Consider the following 22,142-nt stretch of genomic DNA (forward strand, 5'->3'; position numbering starts at 1 on the left):
CGGGTTTATAGTTACGTGCTGAGGTTCAAGGTCTTACTTCAGCATAAACATACAGTATGTGACACTAAAGGCGCCCAGTGACTGTAAACCAACCCTGCCGGTGTAATTTAACCTTTCGACATTATTAGGCGATGACTAAACCAGAAAGTGCATATGTGATCATTTGCAGAAAAAAATAAAAAAGACAAGATTCTTGAGAACAGATAGGCCACTTTTTATCACATCGGCTCATCGTGGAGACGCCTGTAATCGCTCCACCACCCCCTGGGGCCCCGCTCGTCTGCGGAGGAAGTGCTCGAACATGATGGCTTTTCACCACCGGCAGCAGCCTCATGCTCCCAGATACAGTCACAGCTCCGGTGTCGCAGCCTCTTGCTCACATCTAAAAACACTTAAGAGCTGGTGCTAAACTTTTTTTAAAAATGTTTTTATGTTTGAGGGATCAGGAGATTAATAGAAGCTTTTATCTATTATCCCATTTCTGAACATGTATATTTACTTCTGGTAGCATTTGTCTTAATCTTTGTGAATGGCTTTATTTGGAAAGTGGTTACCTTATGAGCAAACTAAGTAAACAATGCAAGAAAAGCAAAGATATTTAGTATATTAAGTACACTGATATATATATATTTTTTTTACCCACACCACTGCTTTGTGCCAGCGGCCGCCACGCAGCATGACAAATCAAACCTGAGTGCATTTCCATCACACTACGCTGAACTCTCGTCCTCCTGTCCATTACCACTATTGCCCTCGTTTCTCATGTCTGAGATCGCAGGTCAGTGGGGCACGCTGAATGTGCCACTCGGAATCTGAAGCCCAGTGACACACGCGCCTTTCTCGACGTCGCCCAGATGGCCTGCGGCTGTAGGCTACGGCCAGCCGTTGTTTAACCCATTGTGCCCTGGGACAGCTTTTCCCCGTCAGTCCCTGTCCCTGGCAAGAACATAAAAGACAAGCCGATGTGCACTGCGGTTTTCACCGCCTGATGCCAAGTTTGCTCATATTTATCCCTAAAGCAAAGACTCGGAGGTAAAGTTAGTCCCTCGTGACTGCGTGTCTCTGTCCATGCATGGCAGATTGATAAATAAGTACATTTTCATGACATACAATTTTGAGCCGTCTGGTTTAATCCCATCTCCACAAAACAAACATATCTATAATTAACTTGACTGCGTAGTGTACGCAGGCAGACAGTTATATATCAGCGCAGTCTTTTCTATGGTATTTCATTACCTTTACAGGTTGACTTTTAAGGTGCAAAAAGACCTTATCACTTGTAAGTACGCACAGGAAGTCTTTCGCTTTCAGTGAAGCCTTAAAAAGGAGGCAGACAAATTGTCAGTGGATTGTTTGATAAATATATTTTATCTGATTTCGTGAGCCCACATTCTGCTAAACATGAGCCTCAAGAAATTCACTGGTGAATTTATCAGATGTCGATTTACTTCCTAACCTTAAATAAACTATTAAGACTTAAACCCATCTTCGCTATCTCTTCTTTATTTCTAAAATAACAATGTGTAGTTTAACAGTCTACAAATGCCTGCACAAACTAGATTGCCAACTCGAGGGTGGATCAAAGACAGGATTTTATCAGGCCTCTCCAGTGACAGCGGGATGAATTAGACCATTTCTCTGGCTTTCACTGGCTAAGGAACATTTATCACTCTCTTATTTACTTATCGGACGTCTTACATGCGTATGGTTTCGTCTGCTGAGATGGTGACAGAAACATATGCAGACAGCAAAAGAGGACACGGCAAGCAAAATACGGATTCAGTCAGAAGAAGTGACAGTCGGATAGGTCACGCTGTTGACTTTGTGTGACACTTATCAGTTTGACACGATGCCAAAGAGGGTTTCAAAGTCTGGATTTACCAGTGTTTGGGAAAGATGTTCAATCAGTCAAATTATTTCCTTAAACCTTAAATTCTTACAGTTTATTTTAAAACCATGGAACAACCCAAAGGGGGGAAAACTAAGCATAAGTCTGCCTTACAGTAACACTGGACACGGGCCATTGTCAGTCCACCAATTATCATTGCTCCTGCAGGCGTAGGAACAATTATTAAAGTTTATACAGTGCTAATAAGCCTTCTTCTTATTTCCTGTGGCAGTGCTTTTCAGAAACATTATGTGGATGTGCTGTATCTTTATATTCCACTACAGCTATTTCTTGAAAAGCAGCTGCTGAATTGTGGCTTCAAGACTACCTAATCATGAATTTTAACGAGGCTGTCCTCTTAATTTGACTCTGGAGAATCTGTGCATTGAATAAATGAGCTATTGTCAACATCTAGCACTTTTTTTTGAGATTTGCAGTTCCTCTCAAGGCGTTACAACCAAAAGTTAGTTTTGACAGCAGCTCTGAAACGATCAGGGTACCTGTGACATTTGCGGCCTGAGATTGATCTCCTTCAGGTTGATGGTGTGGGCTCTCAGGTTGTTGAGCAGCTGGCACAGCAGCACCCCGTCCCGCAGGGTTTGCGCCAAGTCGAACACTTGCGCCGTGTCCGCGGTGACCCGGTGGTTCGCCGGCAGCACGTTGCAGCTGATCAGCCACATCGCGCACTGCCTCCAGTACTCCATGTTTGGCGGGGAGCGCGGTGTGAACAGCGGGCGAGCGGCGACGCGAGGAAACTTTGTGCCTGTCTATTTTAAGTCCGCGCGCCGCATGACACACGCCGCGCGCCGAGCCGTCCGCTTGTCTCTCCAAACTCCTGCATCGCCTCTGGACGACCGACAGAGCTGAGGCAGCTTATGAGAGCTGCACGGATGGGGGGTGGCCGTTTGTGAAACCCCCTCTGCCTGCGTGAACTTCCCCTTCCTTCTTCTGCGATATTTCCACGGAGGTCGTGAATATATACACACACACATATAAGAGAAATTAATAATATACATCAACGATATACACAACTTATTTCCCTGAAGTCTGAAATGAGCCACAAAACTCTGCAAAATCCTATTTTTATGAGACGTCTTTCATTTTTAAACAATAAATAAAGTGTTGGAGCAACTCTTTGCTAGGTTGTGACGGGTGTTTCCCCATGCCCATTATATATATATGTACTTGACTTATCTGAATTAAATCAAAAATGCTGCTAACATTTGGACATTTGATTTAAAAATCCCCATCAGCTAAAAATGTCATGGCTACTTTTGTCATTCAAATACAGTAGTGTACTCGTTTCTTCTGGGGAAGCCTGATCATTCACAGCTGACATTCCATGTGGATTATAAACTAAGTGTAATCTTGGGTCTTTGCGGTGCATGTGCATGCATAGGAAGCCAGGCTCTCTGTGTTTCGAATGAGTCTAAATATATAGAAAAGAATCAGGAGACTGCGTAGATCAGTGCCCCGAGCCCGTATAGCGTAAACACAGGAAGGAAGCTGAGAGATCCCACCATGTTTCATCCAAAGTGAGGGAGCCAGATGTTTCTTTAGACACTGGCCGAGATCATGAGCTCCAGCTTGTGAACTTTCTTTTGTTTTTGGTCTTTGACTGTTATTATTGTATAAATCGGATGATACCATGAAAATAATGGCACCCGCCTGGTCATGTAGGGTCTCAGATAATCCCCCTGATAATATGGAGGAAAACACAGATTTGTGAAAGGGTCAAGTTCAATAGTGTTATCTCGTCTATTTTAGGATAGAAGGTTTGTCACACTGGAAGAAAATACCTGTTGTTGAAGGAAGTTTTCAAGAGTCATGCACAATGAAGTTAAACATTGTTTAGTGTTGAGTGGTCTCAGTTCAGCTTTATTTCCTTATTGTAGTACAGCAGTGTAAAAAATCTAATTTTTAAATAGTTTTTATTTGGTTTTGTACTTGACAGTTTCACAGATTACTGTAAATAATGACCACCAAGTTGTGAGAGCTTATTCCTTATAATGTTATCAGGCACCATTCAGGCATAACATTATAACCACCTACCTAAGCTGACATGGGTCTTCTGAATGTGCCCTGTGGTGTCTGGCAACAGGATGTTGTTAGCGGTGCATTTTATTTACACCTGAGCCTTAACGGGACTCAAGCTAGACTCCTTTTAAGATTACATTTCAAGTTTATAGTGTCTATTTTATTTTGTATGCGTAATTATCACTGTTTTTACTTATTTTTTTACTGAGTGCAAGTACAAAAATAAATTTCTGTGTACATTGTATTATACTACTACTATATACTATATCATAATTTTCAACAACAACAACAATAATAATAATAATTTAGCGGCTCTTATTTGCAAACTTCCGGTTTGGGAAAAACAAGCGAGCACGACACCGGAAATGGAAGCACATACCCACAAAAAAAAAAGAAAAAAAAGAAAGAAGCTGAACCGTCAAAACATAAACAGAGCAGTCAACCTTGTGTGAACGCAGTTAGCTCGCATTATACTCCGACTTCTGCAAAAAGCTTTATGCAGGCATTCCTAATGTCGTGTGTTTTCCGCCAGAGACTTCCTAGTCAAGGCACTTAGCTGAACCGGTGGAGAAAATAATTCTGCTGTAAAGATTAGGACTAAACTAAGAAGTACGCCTCGTCGGGCCTTCGAGTAGAGGTAACGATAGCTATGCTAGTTAGCGAATAGAGGCAACGCTAGCTGTGTTTTTTTGACAACCAGCTGGTGGGTTGTTAAGCCAAACCGACAGCTATATTTTACTTTCGATATTTGATAGACCCGCACGAGCTAGGTAGCATTAGCTCGCGTTAATACCATTGTCAGGTAGTTGAGTGGTCGCAGTTTTGCAGAGGACAATACACTGTTGAACATCATAAAGCAAAGCACGGTATTAGTCAGGCCTGCGACTCAGCTAGCGAGTGTGTTATTTTGTTTATGTGGTCGCACGCCGCAGTATCTGGCTACTATAATTAGCCCTGGCGTTAGTTAGTTAATAGGAAGCTAGGAGGCTAACAGGTAACTTCTGTGTCCACGACGTACGAGTGCGGAGTCGCTAGTTGACAAGAGTTCACCGAGTACACGCGGTGGTGTCTGTTTTTATTAGCGTAGCAGCTGTTTAGTATGACTTTTAACACTTTACAGTTTGGCTAATCAGCAAACTTTGTGTTGTTTTTTGTGTGTGACACTCAAAGGTTCTACCTCGGGTCGACGCAGGACAAAGGAGACAGAATGGCTGAAGCTGACGGCAAATCCACTGTGCTGAACGGTAAGGGATCAGTGCTAGGAAATAACTATATACTGAACATGCATAACAATGCAAGCTGACATGCACCTTATTATTTATTTATTTATTTATTTATTCTTGCTGAGAGTTAATTAGAGGAGGTGTTTTTTTGTTTTTTTTTTAATAGGTGGCTCTGAAGAAAAGGAGCCTGGAGAAGATCAACACAATGAAGGGGACGCCTCTGGAAGCAAAGATGGACAGTCTTCCTCTCAAGATGGTAACACTGTACTCACAACTAGAAAAAGAGCCTTGTTTATGATGGTAGAAACATTGCTTGATTTTACGATTGAGTCGCTTTAAATTGTTATAAGTTTTGATGTATTTTTTTCCCCCCGTATTTTAAAAGTTGTGAAGCAGATATGAACCTTTTGGTGAATCTCCCAGTGAGACATTGTAGGTTTAACCTTCTCCTGGCCTTTTCCATTTCTGTAGCTCCCAAGGAAAAAGCAGAAGCATCTGGAGATAAACCTATGCCAGACGTGGAGGGGGAGACGGGGTCAAACAGAGAGGGGGAGGAGGACGAAGACACAGACAGCATGGATGGCAGCGGCCTCTACTCCTTGACTGAGGATGGCGAAAGGGAGAGTGAGGGAGGGAGACGAGAGGGGGCAAAGGAGAAGGATGGTGCGAAAAGGGCCGCTAGAAAGAGGAACAGACGTGACACCAACCACTCCTCCAGCTCCGACGAGGATGATGACGAGGACGAAGAAGAAGAGCAAAAAGATGACGAAGATGACGATGAGGCCATGGAGGCGTGGTTGGGAGCAGAGCTCCGCGACATGCGTGGCCCCGAGTGGCGTGCGGTGCCCTCGTTGCGCTCCAGGGAGATCGGCAGGAACTCGCACCAGTTCGTGAGGCGCGTGTGCGGAGCCCGTGGTCTCGTGCAGCGGCTGGAGCTCCAGGGCAAATTAGAGAGGCACACGGGCTGCGTCAACACGTTGCACTTCAACCCCTCAGGCACACGTCTGGCATCAGGCAGCGACGACCTCAAAGTGGTGATCTGGGACTGGGCCATCCGCCGTGCTGAGCTGGAGTTTGACAGCGGACACAAGAGCAATGTCTTTCAGGTTAGCGAAAACAACAGACCTACGACTGATGATTACTTTCTTTATCAGTTAATCTCCTTTGTTATTATTTTTATTAAAACGTTGGAAAAAGCCATAAATGGTTTTAACTGTATAATTTATATTGCTATAAAGAGAAAGAAGAAAGAAATATAAATGGCAAAGGTCAATTGATAATATTTTTACTTGTTAATTTATAATATAATTCAATTTCCTGATTGTCTTTTAGAAAATCAGATGTATAAAAGAGTTGTTCAGTTGTAAGAATAAAGAATACTTATTATTAATCGGTACATAAACTTGCAGCGCGATAGAGTGAACACATGTCGGAAGAAACTTATTAAGAGTGAATCTTAATTCACACAGGCGAAGTTCCTGCCTCACAGTGGAGACTCCACCTTGGCCATGTGCGCTCGTGACGGTCAGATCAGAGTGGCCGAGCTCTCCGCCACGCAGCGCTGCAAGAACACAAAGCGGGTAGCGCAGCACAAAGGGGCAGCACACAAAGTGAGTGTCAATACATTTGTGCCACAGATTTCACATAGCCTGATGGGTCAGGTACAGCCTCTAATCGGTGTGTATGGGGGGGGTCGGTTTGTTTGTTGTGTTTTTATTTCAGCTGGCCCTAGATCCAGATTCGCCCTGCTCCTTTCTGTCTGCAGGAGAGGACGCTGTGGTGTTTGACATTGACCTGCGTCTAGACCGTCCTGCCAAGTGAGTGATGCCGCGATGCCAAGTTTAAAATATAGCTGCCTACTTGTAAATAATGCTCTCATTTGCAATGCACGTTCATTCTGATTACTATATGTCATAGCTTCTGAGCTTGCTGTAACTAATACTTGCCTTTTCCTTTGTGTCTTGTTGCAACTGTGTGATAGTAAACTGGTGGTTGTAAAGGAGTGTGACAAAAAAGTTGGACTGTACACCATCTTTGTCAACCCAGCAAATACACACCAGTTTGCTGTCGGTGGGAGAGATCAGTATGTAAGGTAGGAACCAGATCGTACTTCCAGTGCTGTTTATTTCTTCAATAATTCAGATGGTCTGAAAATAATCGATCACTTAGACATCTCTCTTTTTTTTCTCTCAACTTGGTTTCTTTTTCTCACGCTCTTTAGGATCTATGACCAGAGAAAGATCAACGACAGTGATGACAACGGTGTGTTGAAAAAGTTTTGTCCTTCACATCTGGTGTCCAGTGAGTCGAAGACCAACATAACCTGCCTTGTGTACAGTCACGACGGCACAGGTAAAACAGCTCACACAGTAAAAACTACTATATTTTTCCTTTCACGCAGTGTATATGTAAGTAATTTAATATCAGGATTAAATATCCATGCATTGTACCGTGAATTGAATTCAATGTAATCTTTCTTGCATCATTTCGCATTTTGCTATGAACTTGTTCTAGAAATGTTTATTGAAAATAATGAGGTCTGCACTTGATACTTAGCTTGAATCATCATCTTAAAGCTCTGTAACTTCTTTCCTTTGTTGCCCCCTGATGCAACCACCGTGAAATATCAGTGACAGTCAAGTAGAACTGAATCTGTTTCACTGAGACAGTATATTCAGTGTGCTCTTATCTTTGCAGAACAGCACTAAGGTCAGATTTAGCAGCTTTATAGCTGAGTTCATTTATGTGTATATAGTTCACACTACTGCATTGGAAATTAAACAGTATTTTATATTCTTGTTGTTTACAACAGAGCTCCTGGCTAGTTACAACGATGAAGACATCTACCTGTTTGACTCCAACCACAGTGACGGGGCGGACTATCGCAGGAGATATAAGGGACACCGCAACAATGCTACAGGTGTCAAATTCAGTCACGCAGAATGTTCTGCAAGTAGAAATATATAGGCACCTGTTACTGGGAGGTACTGCGTAGTTCACAACAACAACCCACTTCCTTCGCCACCTCTTTTTCACAGTGAAGGGGGTGAACTTCTACGGGCCGTGCAGCGAGTTTGTGGTCAGCGGGAGCGACTGTGGACACATCTACCTGTGGGACAAGCACTCTGCTCGCATTGTCCAGTTCATGGAGGGAGACAGAGGAGGAGTGGTGAGTCAGAGCGCATTGTAACGATACGATTATTCCTCTGGGTTCTTTTTCATGCTAGAACTATTCCTTAGTTTATGGATTGGATTTACGACCTAAAACGCGTTGTCTGCTGTGTAATTTCATTAATCAAAATCAACAGGTGAACTGTCTGGAGCCACATCCTCATCTGCCAGGTATGGCCACCAGTGGGCTGGACCATGACATCAAACTGTGGGCCCCTACAGCCGAGGCCCCCACAGGACTCAAGGGTCTGAAGGAGGTAATGTGTTACGTTCTATAGACATTTAACCTTCTTACACTGGAGATATCTCATTACTTTGGCGAGTTCCTGCTTGTGTACGTGCTGAATGGTATGGTATGGTATACACATGATGTCACGACAAGTGGAAGTCTCTGTGGTTATGGTCACTGAGTGTTAAAAAGTGATAGTCGATCTTGGAGATTAGCAGCATTAGTTTGAATCATCGACGTCTAAGTTGTAAAAGTCACATTTTCCTGGTCTCGCTGTGTTTACTGCTACATTTCACCGTGTTTTTGCCACGTCAGTGACGTCAGTGCATAACCTCTATTATCATCCTTTTTATACTCAAACTTTCTGTAATATACCAAAACAAAAAGGTCTTTTGTTTGCTATTTACTGACTGATTTCACCAAGCAAACAGCTTTAACAAAGTGATCTCAAACAAATCCAGTTTAACTTCTTTATCTGAAGAGTTCATTAAAAGCAAAAGTGAAAGTGAAGGTGAATGTGCCCAAACAAAGCCACCTATTGTGCTCCAGATCTTTGCATAACATGCCCCTGTATATCTGCCCTGTATTAGATGTGTGTGAATTGATTTTTTTAATCTGCATGTTATCTTTTACAAGCTGACTGGTCTGACGCTGTGTATCTGCTGTTTTCGGTTTGCAATGCAAAGTAAAATCTTGGAAAAAGATTCAGATGTTACGATGGCGCTGGCTGCTATGTTACGGGGATGCTTGCTCCTGAAGTTTCACATCCCTAACAAACAATTTGGTGCGTTGGTGAAGGTGATGAAGAAAAACAAGCGGGAGCGCGACGAGGACAGCGTGCGCCACGGCGACCAGTACGACACCCAGCTGCTGTGGTTCCTGATGAGACACATGAGGAACAGACGACCCCCAAGGGTGAGCCCTCGGCCGGTCGAGATTAAAAACTGCAAATTTGTTCTGCAAAAGTTTTTGTTTTGTTTTGTTTTAAAGCATCTCCTCCTTTTGCTTCGATGCAGGCTCGTCGCGAGGGCGCGGACGCAGACACGGATGACTCCTGGAGCTCTCCAGATTCCTCCGACGAAGAGGAAGGAGGCCCGGACCACGTCCAGTGCATGTCGTCTTGAGCCGCACACGCGTATTTGCACTCACACATACACAAAATACACACACTTTATTGCCCTTGAATTGATGCACCTAGGCAAGCACTATTGGCACACTGAAGAGCCACAGACTTGGGTTTGTTTTTTTTTTCTTAGTTTTTTTGTTTGTTTTTTTTGTTTTTTTTTTCACACACATACAAATACAGATAAACACACATGTACTTAAACACACTGTTGAAGCAGAGTTTTGACACAGGCGCTTCTTAACGTCTGGCGTCCCAGCAGTCACGAGTGCGCGAACCGCAGACTGCTTACACGCATCCATCATCCTGGATGTGTTTGAGAATCGTACGACGAGATCTAGCGAGCGCTTACATCCCTATAAACCACTTGGAGGCCCCTGCCTGTTTGTCCATACATTATCTACATGGTCTGCGTTGCCCCAGAACTGCGTGTGTGCGCGTGTGTGTGGCAACAAGCACCTCCAACTTTAGTAAACCTGTAGTAATCTACACATCACCAGCACACAAACCCCTCAATCTCTTAGTAACACACCTCTTACTCTGGAGCTTCTGATGAAGAGGGAATGCAGCAGGGAGGCGTAGGCTCCTCCCCCTCGAACATCCCCTAAATGAGAACTCTGAGAGGGGAAAGCCCGTCGCCTATCACTGTATCACCCACAGTCTCGTACAGATTCTTTTTGTTTTTTTTTTTTTGTTGGGCTCTGAGCTTGAGCAGCTTGTTTCATTTATCGCACGTTTGCTCCTAAATCTCCACATGCTGCATCGCCCGAGATGCTCCCCCCCCACCCCCCAGCCACTCCCTCCCCTTCTCTTTCCACCGCCTTCCCCCGTCACTACTGAGTGCACTTTGAATCAGGGATGCTTCAGTTTGAGACACAGACAAAAAATGTGCACTGAGTGTGTTGTTGTTTTGGGAGGGGGGGTTGTGGGGGGCGTACGTTGTTTCACAGGAGAATCCACAATGAAATTACGTTGTGTTTTGTTTTTATTTTAATTTTTAATTTTTTTTTTTTGAGGCGGGAGGAGGGGAGACGATTTGCACTTATGCATTTTTTTGGACCGAGGAGAGGTGGTTCCCTTTGCTTCCGCCGTCCTTTCCTCGTCTCTTTCTTCCTCACCCTCCCTCACTCCACATCGAGACTCATCTTTGACAGGAAACATTCAGTTCGCCTCTCGGCGAACATGAAAATAAAAAGGTGTAGATGTTCACTCGGCATGTGTATAGGAAAGAAGGACTGATATTGGGGAGGGGGGAGGGGGCACTGTAATTTATAAAGAGCCAGAACCGACCTGGATCAATTGACACGCTACGAATGAGTCACTTTAGATTCGATTGAGGAAGGACTACGTTTGTTTATGTGGCTCCTTGAAGTAACAGCGCTGTATTTATGGATATTCACATTCTGTTGACTATGAAGATGAAGATTTGTTTGGTCAGAATATTCACAAAGCAGCACTTGAAAAGTTGTTAATTTTACGTGTTCAATCTTAAGTGTTTAATCCATTCAAAAAATGTCTGGAGCAGTTGCCCAGCAACCACATTAAAACTCCAGGAAGTTAACTGGACCTGGACGTTTGGGTTAAACAGACGTCGTTCAACGTGTTGCATTTGAATAGACCCAACTGTGCTCGACGCAACGAAGCAAACAAATCCAGCCGTGCAACGTCTCCTTTACGTCTCAAAAACTACACGGATTCCACTGTTCAGAAACTTGATCCAGGTCGGGTCTCTGCAGCCGGCGCTGCTGCACGATCGTTGGATTCAAAGATGAGGACTTTGGGGAGCGGAGGGGTCGATATGCTTGCCAGTCATTTGTTGTGCTGAGAGCGATAAAGTCCAGCTTCTCTCATTTTCTATGAGAACTGTAGTTAGTTGAATTTATATGTACATATATAAATATATATTAAAACTGTAAAAAAAAAAACAAAAAAAAAACTTTAGCAAATGCTGTTTGACTTCCGAGAAAAAAAAAGAAAAAAAAATGTCAAAACATTTGATTGGTATTGATGCAGAGATTTATATTCTATATCAGGACAAAGTACTTTTAAATCCAGAGGTTAAAAAAACAAAACAAAAAAAAAAAAAACGTCTTGACGTGACCATTTTGTTTGGTCTTTCCTTTTATGGCACCTCTCTGTTATGAACAGAACCCGCTGTCATTACGAGTATTGACTGATTCTTTTTCTGGTTCAAGGAGAAAATGAAATAAAAAAAAAAAAATCAGTGTTTCTTTTCTGGATCTTCATCTATAATTTGAGGCCGTTCTGTCCAGATTTTCTCAATGGATATTTTTTGGCATCTTGTAAACATAATGAGGCATTTGATGAACAATGCTTTTTATTTTCCCCATCACAGCCTAATGTTGCGTTCTACCAGTTCAGTTGGAAATATGTATAATTCGTGCAATAAACAAAAAGACAGTGCTCTTGGTGTGGTTGCTCTGATGTCTCATTCTCTTGTATTCGTCTGAATTATTTAGCTAAAGTTGCTGTTTTCCCGTCTGATTAAGTTTGCCAGGCTGTTATAGTTACACCTCTAGATTCGTGCAAGATACACAAACTTGTTCAGTATTTAAAAGGCAATGTTGCATTTCCATGAAGCTGCAAAATGGAACAATATTTCCTGAAGTTTAGATCAGAGAGTATTTCAAGTCCCTACTAACAGCAGAAGAGTATTTTTTCATGCACATTCATGTATAACAGCTACTTAAAACTCCTTTTGGGTTTATTACCATTAAAACAAACATGTTTTCATCCTCTAATCCAATGTATTCCAGACGTCCCCTTCCCCTAGCTGTGTTTTTTCCTGTGGGATCCCAAGGTGTTTCCAGGTTCAACGTGGTTTGTAATCCCTCAGACTGGGCCCAGACTAGACAGGAATATAACAGACCCGAGGAAAAGATCTAGCACTGTTGGAAAATTATTTGTTGTGCATCACACAGATGTTGCGACTTGACAAAACTATACAATCAGTTTTAATCCGTTATATTCAAATTAAAGAGGATATTTTGGAAAAATAAAGACAATAATGCCAATGATTACTAATGTTAATTTGTTATGTGATGTATATAGGAATTAAGTGGTATCATATATGTAATAGTAGGAAAGTCAAAATAATAGCATTTAATTTAAGAGTCCTGGTTCGTATGAGACTTGGACATAATCCAGCTGTCATTAATGTTACCGCTACATTCTGCTTCTTCCTAACGAGACGTCAAAATGTCTGCGGCAATGTTTGTTTTAGATAGAAACGCTTCCTCATTCTGTGTAGCTGGAAATGTCTGCTGTGCCAGTGATGATGTGGATGTTTATGGTGCCAGTTTGAGGATGTATCAGGTAGATCAGAGCGTTAAGTGTTGAGTAATCGTGATTCAGCTCAGGGACTATTTTGTGACTCTAGTTTTGTCTTATTTCTGTGACAAAACTCAAGTTTAGTAAAAACCTGTGAATCCCGGCGCGTCACATGATCCTCGATTATCGACCGCGTGCAACAATACGAACGCTGGAAATTCTCTTTTCATGTTTTTTTTTATTCAACAGGTCTTTGAGCAGGAACTCGCGCTGAAAACATTTACCCCCCACGTGATCTCTCGATCTGACGTGACTCACTCATTCCACACAAATAAACTCTGACGAGAACAAACTGAAACATCAACAAACGCAGGTATCAAATCTGTAAATCTGATCATCTACGCGGCTGCTGGACACGCCTCCAGCCATTTTCAAACACCAGTGAAACCGAAGAGATCTCGCACAAAGTCGAGAAGACAGCATTCGAAATATGAAACCTGTAGAAAGTGCAGCAGAATTAGCCCTTTACAATCTGCCTCTTTGACAAAACATCAACTTTTTCTCGTACAAGAATGAAACTAATCTTTTGGGATGAGCCGATTCCACCGTGAGCTAGTTTATATCTCCCAAACACAACAGTTTAAGTGTCGTTTACCTCTTTCACTCCGTCAATTTAATCTCCTGCTTCAACCTCGTGTATGTGGAAGACATAGTCTAGCTGAACAAACACAATCCGCCAACAACATAGTGCAGACATAAATATTAAAAAAAGAGGCACCATCATGTGACTTGTCGCTTGACTTAAGTGCTCTCACACAAGCTGATAAAGAGTCCGAAAGAGTCCGGCTTGTTATTCCTTGTACTCCAGAAACTGCTGCAGTCTTTTCCGGTGCTCTGCAGACATCTGGACAGCACTGAGGATCACACGGAAACAACACGAGTCAGTAATGTGGGGTTTTAAGAATCAGAAAATAAAATGACATTGTGACATTTAACGGGGCAGCCTCACTTTAAGTGATCTCCAAACGTGGTCGTTATCCTGTAGATGGCCGTCTTGAGCGTGGCCCTGAGAGCGAAGCGCAGTGTTTTGTAGGTGGAGTCTCCCATGCTGCTGGTGGACCTGGCGGGTTTGCTGGAGGCGTGCGGCAGCTTGAAGTGTCGATCCACGGCCTGGAACACGAGGAGGACGCTTGAGTGTGACTTAAAGCAGACGTTTATGTTTCATCTACATCGATGCTGCAGCGTCAGGAGATTCTGCTGAAAGGAAGTGTTGACTTTTTGTTTCAATGGTTCATTCATTAATTTGCTGTGACTGCTGTGCCCTGGGTACCCCTAGGGCGCTATGTGCTATGACCAACAATAACTATTTTTTGTGATGATGAGTAAATATTTGAGAATAATCTCACACTAGTGGTAAAACAGGTTTGCATGGCCCTGTGTGAGCGCTGCCTGCTGATCTGGAAATCTGGGGACATTTACAGCTTGGACATTAAAAAAAAAAATAAATAAATAAAAAAAGAATTAAATGTTATCGAGATGAAGAAATGGGGACAATTATGTTTCATTTATTGTGACATATTTAAACTGCTACGTCTGTAATGTCAAGAGCAGCGTGACCGGCTACCGTAATATCTGTAGTTTGCGGGCAACATTTTTTTTCTCATCCATAAAAAGCTAAATGTGGGGACACTTTCGTGGACAGGTTGTCGAAAACAGGGGTTGTTGAAATAGGGGACGTCACAGCACCTTTTTGTGCAACAAGTCTTCTCGTTCGGCCGCTTCATTTTTCAGACCTTTCCATCTTCACCACGACTCACAGTTGCACCATATGTGTTTAGAAGCGCTACATTGAAAATGGTCCGTTCTGAGACTGTCTGAACGCTGTGCAATCAAATACACCGACATGCCGCTATATTAAAAAGTCATATAACAGGAAAAATACCAGTATTCGCTATGAACTGGTATACCGCCCAGCCCTTGGTACACCGAGGCCATTGCAGGGCTTACAGAGAGAGACAGACAAACCTGTAGCCGATTTAGAATCACCAACGAATCTAACGTCTTTGAGCGGTGGGAGGAAGAACCCACACAACCCACCAACTGTCCACAAGCTGATGTATGAAAAATCAAATAGTTTCACTTCTTACATCAGTGTGTGGACATTTTATAGCACTCACAACAAGGTTAAGAACTTACAGTTTCACTTACTTATTACACTAGATTGACTGAAGTCATTGTTGTACCCAGTACACTAGATACAATACAATACACTAGACACACTAAACCCTGATAACATATGCGTCCTTCAAATCAGATCATTCACAACCAAAAAAAAAAGGTAAATGTATTTGAGGTGTTACTGTCCAGATCCCGAGTTGTGAAGCGTTGACTAACAAACAGTGTTGGTGGTGGAAGGTTACACACTATTGTAGTTTAATCACACAGCATCTAGAGAAAAATGTGGATGTTCCAGACTTCCTGTGTTGTAACAATGAGCACACAAGCTCCATTTAAAGGCAGAGACCTACCTCTTGTAAAACAAGCATGGAGCTGAGAATGCTGGGTAATGCAGTCTGCACGACCCCGAACTGGTCTTCCGAGAACGAGGCCTGAACGAGGTACGACAACCCTGAGTTGGGAGAGATTGAGGAAAAATAATGAGCGTGTTGCATCACGGGGTTTCATCCGAATCTGATGAAGGCAGTCACTTTTTTCCCCCCCCATCCCTCTTACCTTCCAACGCCCAGATGTGAGCCTGGCTGTCAGCGAATAGAGCCTGACTGGAGGCTTCTGGAAGCTGAAGGACACAAGGTTAGTTAGAAATAGTTCTTTCATTATTTATTTTTTTTAAAAGCAGACTCAGGACGACAAATTAGGAGGCTGTTAGTTGGATGTGAATCGATGAGACTAAACTACGACATGCAGATGGGACCTCAGAAAGCAAAGCAGACTAACCAAACTAGCTTCTATGGAAAAGGAAGCAGCACAAACAAAAGGTTTCTGAACATTTGATTGACACAATTAATATATATATATTTTAGCAAGACTCATTCCAATAACTAGATGAATGGAAAGGATTAGTAACACCCGCACCACTAGACCACCACCAGACCCAGGAGTTAGACTAGTGCCATCTGCATGCGATGATGTTGTCAAACAAGAGCATGCAGGAGCCCCTTAGTGTGGAGAAGCTAAAAGGAGACAGCATACGCATGCCACACATCCTTACCTTGTTAAACAAATACATTATCAGCACCCGCTTAGCCAAGAAATTTTTAACCTGGATGGGACAATTAAGTGTAGAAGTGTTTTAAAGACAAAAATAATGACTTTTCACACTTAAAGTCTGGGCTACGACACTGACTGGAGGCGGGTATCGCTCCCAACACAACAGAGGAAAATATTTTTCTTTGGTCCGTCTGTCACCACGCTCTCTGGATAAGACACGTTCCCGTCTGTTGCCAGCAAAAATGTGATGTAACAGAACAAACAGAGAAACGTTGGAGGAACTCATTCTCGCATCAGGCTGCCACTTCTGGAAAGTTATAAAAGTCAAATGAACTTTTGACTTTACACTCACGGCGTTAACCCGGGGTGAGTGTTAACTGTGAAAAGCTTGATACGAGAAGCGCACTGGAGGACACGCCAACAAAAATCCATTGTTAATCTGCCTCGTGACGAGGTTTTAGTACCTGTTCTTTTCTGTTCTGGAGGAACTGAGCCAGGAAACTTGGTTTGGAGGGTTCCTGCTTGGGGCTGGGAACCGAGGCTGGGGACGGCGGGGGGCTTCCATTGGTCTGCGTGTCTGTAGCGAAACAGAAGATGATTGGGTAAGCGTAAAAAAAACTACATATAGACGTATACAGAAAACATCACACAAGGTGGAATTTAATATTTAATGGCTAAGAAAAGCAATGGCACCATCTGTAGGGGAACGTGTTTATTAGATAGGGATGTAATAATGGTGTTAAAAATCAATGCACATGTGTGACGATTCCAATGAACCGAGATGAAAAATGAATTGCGATGCCATTTTTAAGCAGCAGGGGGCGAGTTCTGAGTTCACTTGATCGACTTCAGAAAGCTGAGATATGCGATATTCCTTAAAAAAAAAACAAAAAAAACGTAAATTTAAATCCCAAACTAGGAACAAGCCTCAGTTTGAGATTTTGTTTATTTGTATTAATCATTTAGTTTAGTTGATGTGTGATTTGTTTTTTATTTTTTTTCCAGTTTATTTTTTGTTGTTAAGATAAAATATAAGAGGACATGTGTTGTGTTGCACAGTTAACGCTACCTCAGAAATAAAAAGGGATTCTCTTTAATTGCAGTTTTTATACATCAATTAAATCTTTTTTAAACATGCATCTATTGAATCTTTTCAGTCATAATTTATCTGCAAGCTCATTCTATTAAAAAATAAATAAATAAAACGTGAGAAAACCCTATAATTGACCCAGTGTGGGAAATCGAATCGCGAGTTAAATGTATCTTTACATCCCTAATATTAGATCATATCACATCTGTTTGATCTGATTGACCTGACGGTTTCCATTACTCTCCTCTCACCTGTGGAGGTGGACCAGAGTTTCGGTGCCCTCCTCATGATGTGCGGGCTCTGCACTGCGCCGTGCCACGGCGAGCACTGGTCCACTGGAGCGGTGAGACGCCGCAGGGCAGGAGAAGCAAAAGGACTGTCCAGGTCAGGAGTGAAGGGCGCTGTCAGAGGGCTCTGGGGGGCTCCAGCAACCGAGCGGGCAAAGACGGAAGCTGGTGTTCTCATCAGAAAAGTGGGCTTTGGACTCATAAAATCCTCTGTACCTGAGGTTACTTTAAATGAAAATATATATATAAATACATAGATAGAAAGTAACCCAGATGTTTTGGCTTAAATAAACTATTTTTAAGCAGCAACATACCTGATGTCTCGGACGAAGTTTTCCTTTCACTCCCACTTGAGAGTGATTTAGCCCTGCCGTTGGTCGCTACAGTATCGTGATAGGCTACAAGTCTCTGGGTCAAATCAGCCAGCAGAGAAAGACACTCTTTACTGATGGCGTTCCAGTTATGAGGATGTCCTCCTGCACATTACACAAACAAAAAGGCAAATTAATGCTTTTGTTGTAAGTTACACAAAGGCCATGTAACTATTTGTGTCAATATAAGGCAAGATTTCTGTCTGACAGACCTGGCTGACTCAGACTGAAGACTTCACAGCGCCGCAATGGAGAATGCTGAGACAACATAGCCAAGTCCTGCAGAGCTAGAAACTAACATTTGGAGAAAGACAAGTCATAGTTAGTATCGAGTGTGTGGAGAAAAAAAAAAAAATCAAAGAATGCAGTTTTACTTACCTTTAATATCATTGGCTGCTTGTCAGTTAGGACTTTAGGAAGACACTGGTGGGATTCTTCAGTAAAAGACGACTGCACAGGAAAACTGTACACCTGCAGAGGAATGGGCCAATTTCATTTGTTAGGTGTCCTCTTGAAAAGTATTATTTTAAACGCTTGCTTAAGATGAAACCAAAGGATTCTCCATAAATCTGAAGATAAAGCTTCAGCTGCTGCCCCCTAGTGTCTACAAACACACGTCATCTCAACTAGGCATTATAAAGTTAGATTATTGAAGTCAAGTAAAAACAAAAAAATCTAAATGGAGCCCTAAACTTTGCTGATGCACATACCTCCGTGACAAAGATCCTGAAGAGCAGCAGCGTCATGTACCATGTGAAGAGAAGGAAGGTGGCACTGATCCAGAGGTGGTAGAGCAGGGAGAGGTCCAGGAGTCCGGCTATGCTGTCGAGAGGCTGAGCAGAGCTGGAGGGGAAGATTACACACAAACACATTTTACATCTGCCCGTCCACTTTCGATAAATTGTGCATCATCTACAGATCATACTAACCTCTTCAAATGAAGATTCAGTGTTCTACAGATCCATGTTTTTGGTATGTATCCTGCAGACGTTAAAATAATAGATTTTATTTAAATTCTTGCAATATCATTGCTACATGATTTAATACCTTGAGAAGCTTTGAGAAAGCTTTGAGAGGTCACTTACCCAAAAAGAAATACACGACTATGTAGTTGCGGACAGAGTAAAGTGCCTGAGTGACGCTACACTTCACCACCAAAGGAAGGGAACCCTTGAAGCGAAGGTATTTGTATTGCTGGAGGAATAAGTGAACATCAGCAACAACTAGGTCAAACGGCGGAAGAGGGTATTTCTGTTTTCTGAAGTTTATTTAACATGGATTCTGCCTACGATAAGTGCAGATAATATGTTGTTAATGCAGCTTCATGAGACAAAGGAGTAGTAAACTCATACCTGAACAGTGTGGAAGGAGACGTAGTTCATGTTGTGGGTAACACCCAGCAGACTGTGGGAGAATCCAACAAAGCCTCCCGCCAGCAGAAGGATGAGATGATACTCATTCAGACACATCTGGGGATAACTGGGTTGAAGACACATTGAAGTGATTAGACCACGGGTGATGGAGCATCTGAAGCTAAACGCGACGAGTTTTGCACCACGGCCGCTCACCCATCACTCTGTGCGCACGGGTAGCCGAGTGTTTCGTATCTAACACCAATAGTGATGGCACAACACCAGGCCACGATTATTCCCATGATGCAGTGCACCAGGGAGCTGACAAACTGCCGAGGGTGGAGCAGCTGACCCAACAGGGCAATTTTCGAACATGCGATAGTCGGAATGACTAAAGAGACACAGAAGAACAACAAAGTTACAAAACACGAGCAAACAATTTAAAAGAAACACTGTATCACATGACTGCAAGCATATATTATTCAGACTCAACTCTGATAATGAGCGGAAAATGGAACTATTTTCTGTATCACGTTTCCTATGGTTAAGACGGAACTAAAGCTGTAATGAAGTGTTTAGCTGAATGTCAAGTTAAATGCTGACAAGAGGTACTATATAATTTGTCGTATGTTGAGTAGGTCTGGGTATCACTGCTGCTTTATTGAAACGTTAGAGGTATTTCAGTTTAGAAACACTTTTACTTAAAACTAATTCCATCATCATTCCAATATGTGGCATTTCGACAATATTTCAGTATTTCTTAGCATATCCTGCATATGTCTTTGCTTTTGAGCAGCTGTTCTGTGTCGTGATATTTTTAAAATCCAATCAGCTTTTATGTCTGACCATGCGATCAGGGTTGAAGCTTCTGTCATGTTTTGGATTTCCCTCACATGCAGACTAATCTTGGACAAATCTCGATTCCAAACTGGCTGTAGGTGTGAGTGTGAATGGTCGTCTGTCTCTCTGTGTTAACCCTGTCACAGCCTGTTAACCTGTCCAGGGTGTATCCCGCCGTTTGCCCAAAGACCCGTTTTACCTTCCAGACAACAAGCGGTTACACAAAATGAATGAATTAATGAATGAATCAAGAATTGAATCCGAGAAACCTTCCTATAAAATTAAGCCCTAATATCAAAATAAGTAACTACAATTCAGGTACAACCATGAATAATGTCAATCAGTTGACAAGAAAACACAAAAACTGTAAATAAAAACTTAAACATCCCCAAGGAAATGTCTACTTTTCTTTGCTTTTCCAGTGCAGATATAAATGAGGAGAGACAGGAAGAATATGCCCTACTGTGGCTGTGCCCTCAGTTTAATGGGAAACTATTAAGGTGTGCAGCCTCACCTGTGTAATACTCCAAGTTCAGGAAACCAACCATGATGATCACTCCGCACAGCAGGATGAAGGAGAAGATGGCACTCGCGCTGATCAGCAGAGAGACGCATTCTGGAGGTAAAAAGAAATCTACAGTGACTTTCATACACCAACTTCACGTGGGTGCTCGATTCACAAAATCGCAATTGTTACTGACCCAATACTGTCTGGATGGGGTGGAGAAGACTGAACTTGCTGAGGATCACAAAAACTGCTGTGGTGGGTGGCAACAACAGAACAGCCCACGCGATACTGGCAGCAGCTCTCCAACAAATGACCTGAATACAGCAATTATTATTAAATACATAACAAATAAACAGTCAATTCACTTTTAAAGAACTGTGGCTTGTAAAGATGGAGAATCTACATGAGGCTATTCTTTCGTTTTACTTCATAAAACATAGTATACTGCATTATCACAAGACATGTAATCTGAATAATTTAAGGGAAATTTCACATATGCTATTACTTAAACAAACCTTAACTGGCCATTTTAGTCTTTAGCTATGATGCTGTATATAACATTAGATGGATCTTTCTGCTTGTTGCCCTACAAGGAAATAAACTTACTATACAATTACAGATTGCAATTGCTAATAGTATTAATAAAGTAAGGACTCATCTGTTCCCCTTTCTGAGTTTTGCTCCTTAATTAAAGCCGTTATCTGGATGTAGGGTCACGGGATAAAGGGTCTCATGCTCCCATGTACAGATTGTAAAACCCTTTGAGATCTAAACCTAAACAACAACACACCAACACATTTAGATTTTTTTTTTTTTTTTTAAATGCAGTATATATAAAAACTGATATGCATAAATTTCCTATGTGGACACTATCTTCAAAAACAAAAAAACAAAAAATAGACTTTATTAATTTGGTTATTTGCCGGCTATAGCAAGTTAATCGACTCGCCATTTTTATTAAAAACACAAATTATATCATTTCAAAATAACTTGAGACATTTCTATTAAGCGTCCTGTGTGTATAACTTTACTTTGTCATGCCAACCTCTTTACGTTTAACTCAAATTAGTTTTGTTTGAACCGTTACCCATTACATCTTGTGTTTCGCGTCTTTACCTCACTTGTAGTTAATGTCCTCATTCTGAACAGCATTTAAAAAGTAATTTGAATATACATATATATAGATATACATATATATACTTGAAACTGGAATTACGAGGCACTTAAGCTGAAAATAAACAGACTTGGGGTTAGCATGCTAGCACTAGCGTCGCCTTTATATTTTCTAAAGGAGAGATAAAGAAAAAAATAACACTCACCTTACGGATAAACAAACAACTTTGCTCCGTAGAAAACATGTTGTTTGAATGATGGAAAGCTAATAACGTAGAGCCGTCTAACTATTTATTTCCCACTCTCAGTTTCCCATATCGCGCCACATGCATTCAAAGGACCTTGAAGGACCCCGTTTGAAGGCTGCCCATGTTCCTGCCTGCTGCCAGCA

At 42.1% G+C, this 22,142-nt stretch overlaps 3 protein-coding genes across 7 annotated transcripts in view; 1 reads left to right on the forward strand and 2 right to left on the reverse strand.

The window, feature by feature from the left end:
• LOC125010100 (guanine nucleotide exchange factor VAV3-like) overlaps window positions 1-2,808 on the reverse strand; it is a 52,313-nt gene extending 49,505 nt beyond the window's left edge. For 2 of the 3 annotated variants that reach the window (XM_047588457.1, XM_047588456.1), the window contains exon 1: window positions 2,389-2,805. In XM_047588457.1, coding sequence (XP_047444413.1) covers window positions 2,389-2,592 — 204 coding nt within the window. In that variant the 5' untranslated portion in view covers window positions 2,593-2,805. Of the gene's footprint in view, window positions 1-2,388 lie in introns of all 3 variants that reach the window. The other variant, XM_047588455.1, reaches the window with a different exon arrangement.
• The window catches only part of dcaf8 (DDB1 and CUL4 associated factor 8), a 26,846-nt gene extending 14,751 nt beyond the window's left edge, over window positions 1-12,095 (forward strand). Inside the window, exons 1-13 of one of the 2 annotated variants that reach the window (XM_047588461.1) lie at window positions 4,287-4,562; window positions 5,096-5,169; window positions 5,315-5,404; window positions 5,620-6,254; window positions 6,618-6,758; window positions 6,871-6,965; window positions 7,130-7,240; window positions 7,370-7,500; window positions 7,961-8,068; window positions 8,187-8,317; window positions 8,457-8,576; window positions 9,347-9,463; window positions 9,565-12,095. In XM_047588461.1, coding sequence (XP_047444417.1) covers window positions 5,133-5,169; window positions 5,315-5,404; window positions 5,620-6,254; window positions 6,618-6,758; window positions 6,871-6,965; window positions 7,130-7,240; window positions 7,370-7,500; window positions 7,961-8,068; window positions 8,187-8,317; window positions 8,457-8,576; window positions 9,347-9,463; window positions 9,565-9,672 — 1,824 coding nt within the window. In that variant the 5' untranslated portion in view covers window positions 4,287-4,562; window positions 5,096-5,132 and the 3' untranslated portion in view covers window positions 9,673-12,095. Of the gene's footprint in view, window positions 1-4,286; window positions 4,563-5,095; window positions 5,170-5,314; window positions 5,405-5,619; window positions 6,255-6,617; window positions 6,759-6,870; window positions 6,966-7,129; window positions 7,241-7,369; window positions 7,501-7,960; window positions 8,069-8,186; window positions 8,318-8,456; window positions 8,577-9,346; window positions 9,464-9,564 lie in introns of those variants that run through there. The other variant, XM_047588460.1, reaches the window with a different exon arrangement.
• On the reverse strand, window positions 11,541-22,124 carry ndc1 (NDC1 transmembrane nucleoporin). 2 transcript variants are annotated; one of them, XM_047588458.1, is made up of 18 exons: window positions 21,958-22,123; window positions 20,832-20,952; window positions 20,645-20,746; window positions 19,507-19,681; window positions 19,291-19,417; window positions 19,024-19,132; window positions 18,868-18,919; window positions 18,649-18,781; window positions 18,317-18,409; window positions 18,151-18,232; window positions 17,882-18,043; window positions 17,532-17,792; window positions 16,655-16,767; window positions 16,192-16,242; window positions 15,696-15,759; window positions 15,491-15,591; window positions 13,972-14,132; window positions 11,541-13,876 (listed from the first exon to the last, which is right to left on the reverse strand). In XM_047588458.1, the coding sequence occupies exons 1-18, from the start codon at window positions 21,994-21,996 to the stop codon at window positions 13,813-13,815; spliced, it is 2,010 nt and encodes a 669-aa protein (XP_047444414.1). In that variant the 5' UTR covers window positions 21,997-22,123; the 3' UTR covers window positions 11,541-13,812. The 2 variants fall into 2 exon arrangements, with proteins under 2 accessions (XP_047444414.1, XP_047444415.1); XM_047588459.1 differs by lacking the exon at window positions 16,192-16,242 and having other exon boundaries at window positions 21,958-22,124.
• Between the last annotated feature and the right edge of the window lie 18 nt (window positions 22,125-22,142).

The sequence above is a fragment of the Mugil cephalus genome, chromosome 7 (genome assembly GCF_022458985.1).
Source record: "Mugil cephalus isolate CIBA_MC_2020 chromosome 7, CIBA_Mcephalus_1.1, whole genome shotgun sequence".
Classification (NCBI taxonomy): Eukaryota; Metazoa; Chordata; class Actinopteri; order Mugiliformes; family Mugilidae; genus Mugil; species Mugil cephalus.

What these genes read in the sequence shown, in the direction of transcription:
- ndc1 (XM_047588458.1), bottom strand. Translation starts at nt 21,996, where the DNA reads ATGTTTTCTACGGAGCAAAGTTGTTTGTTTATCCGTAAG. An exon ending in GTTGTTTGTTTATCCGTAAG is followed by an intron (nt 20,953 to 21,957) that starts GTGAGTGTTATT and finishes TGCTGTATTCAG; the next exon opens with GTCATTTGTTGGAGAGCTGC. An exon ending in AACTTCGTCCGAGACATCAG is followed by an intron (nt 17,793 to 17,881) that starts GTATGTTGCTGC and finishes TTTCATTTAAAG; the next exon opens with TAACCTCAGGTACAGAGGAT.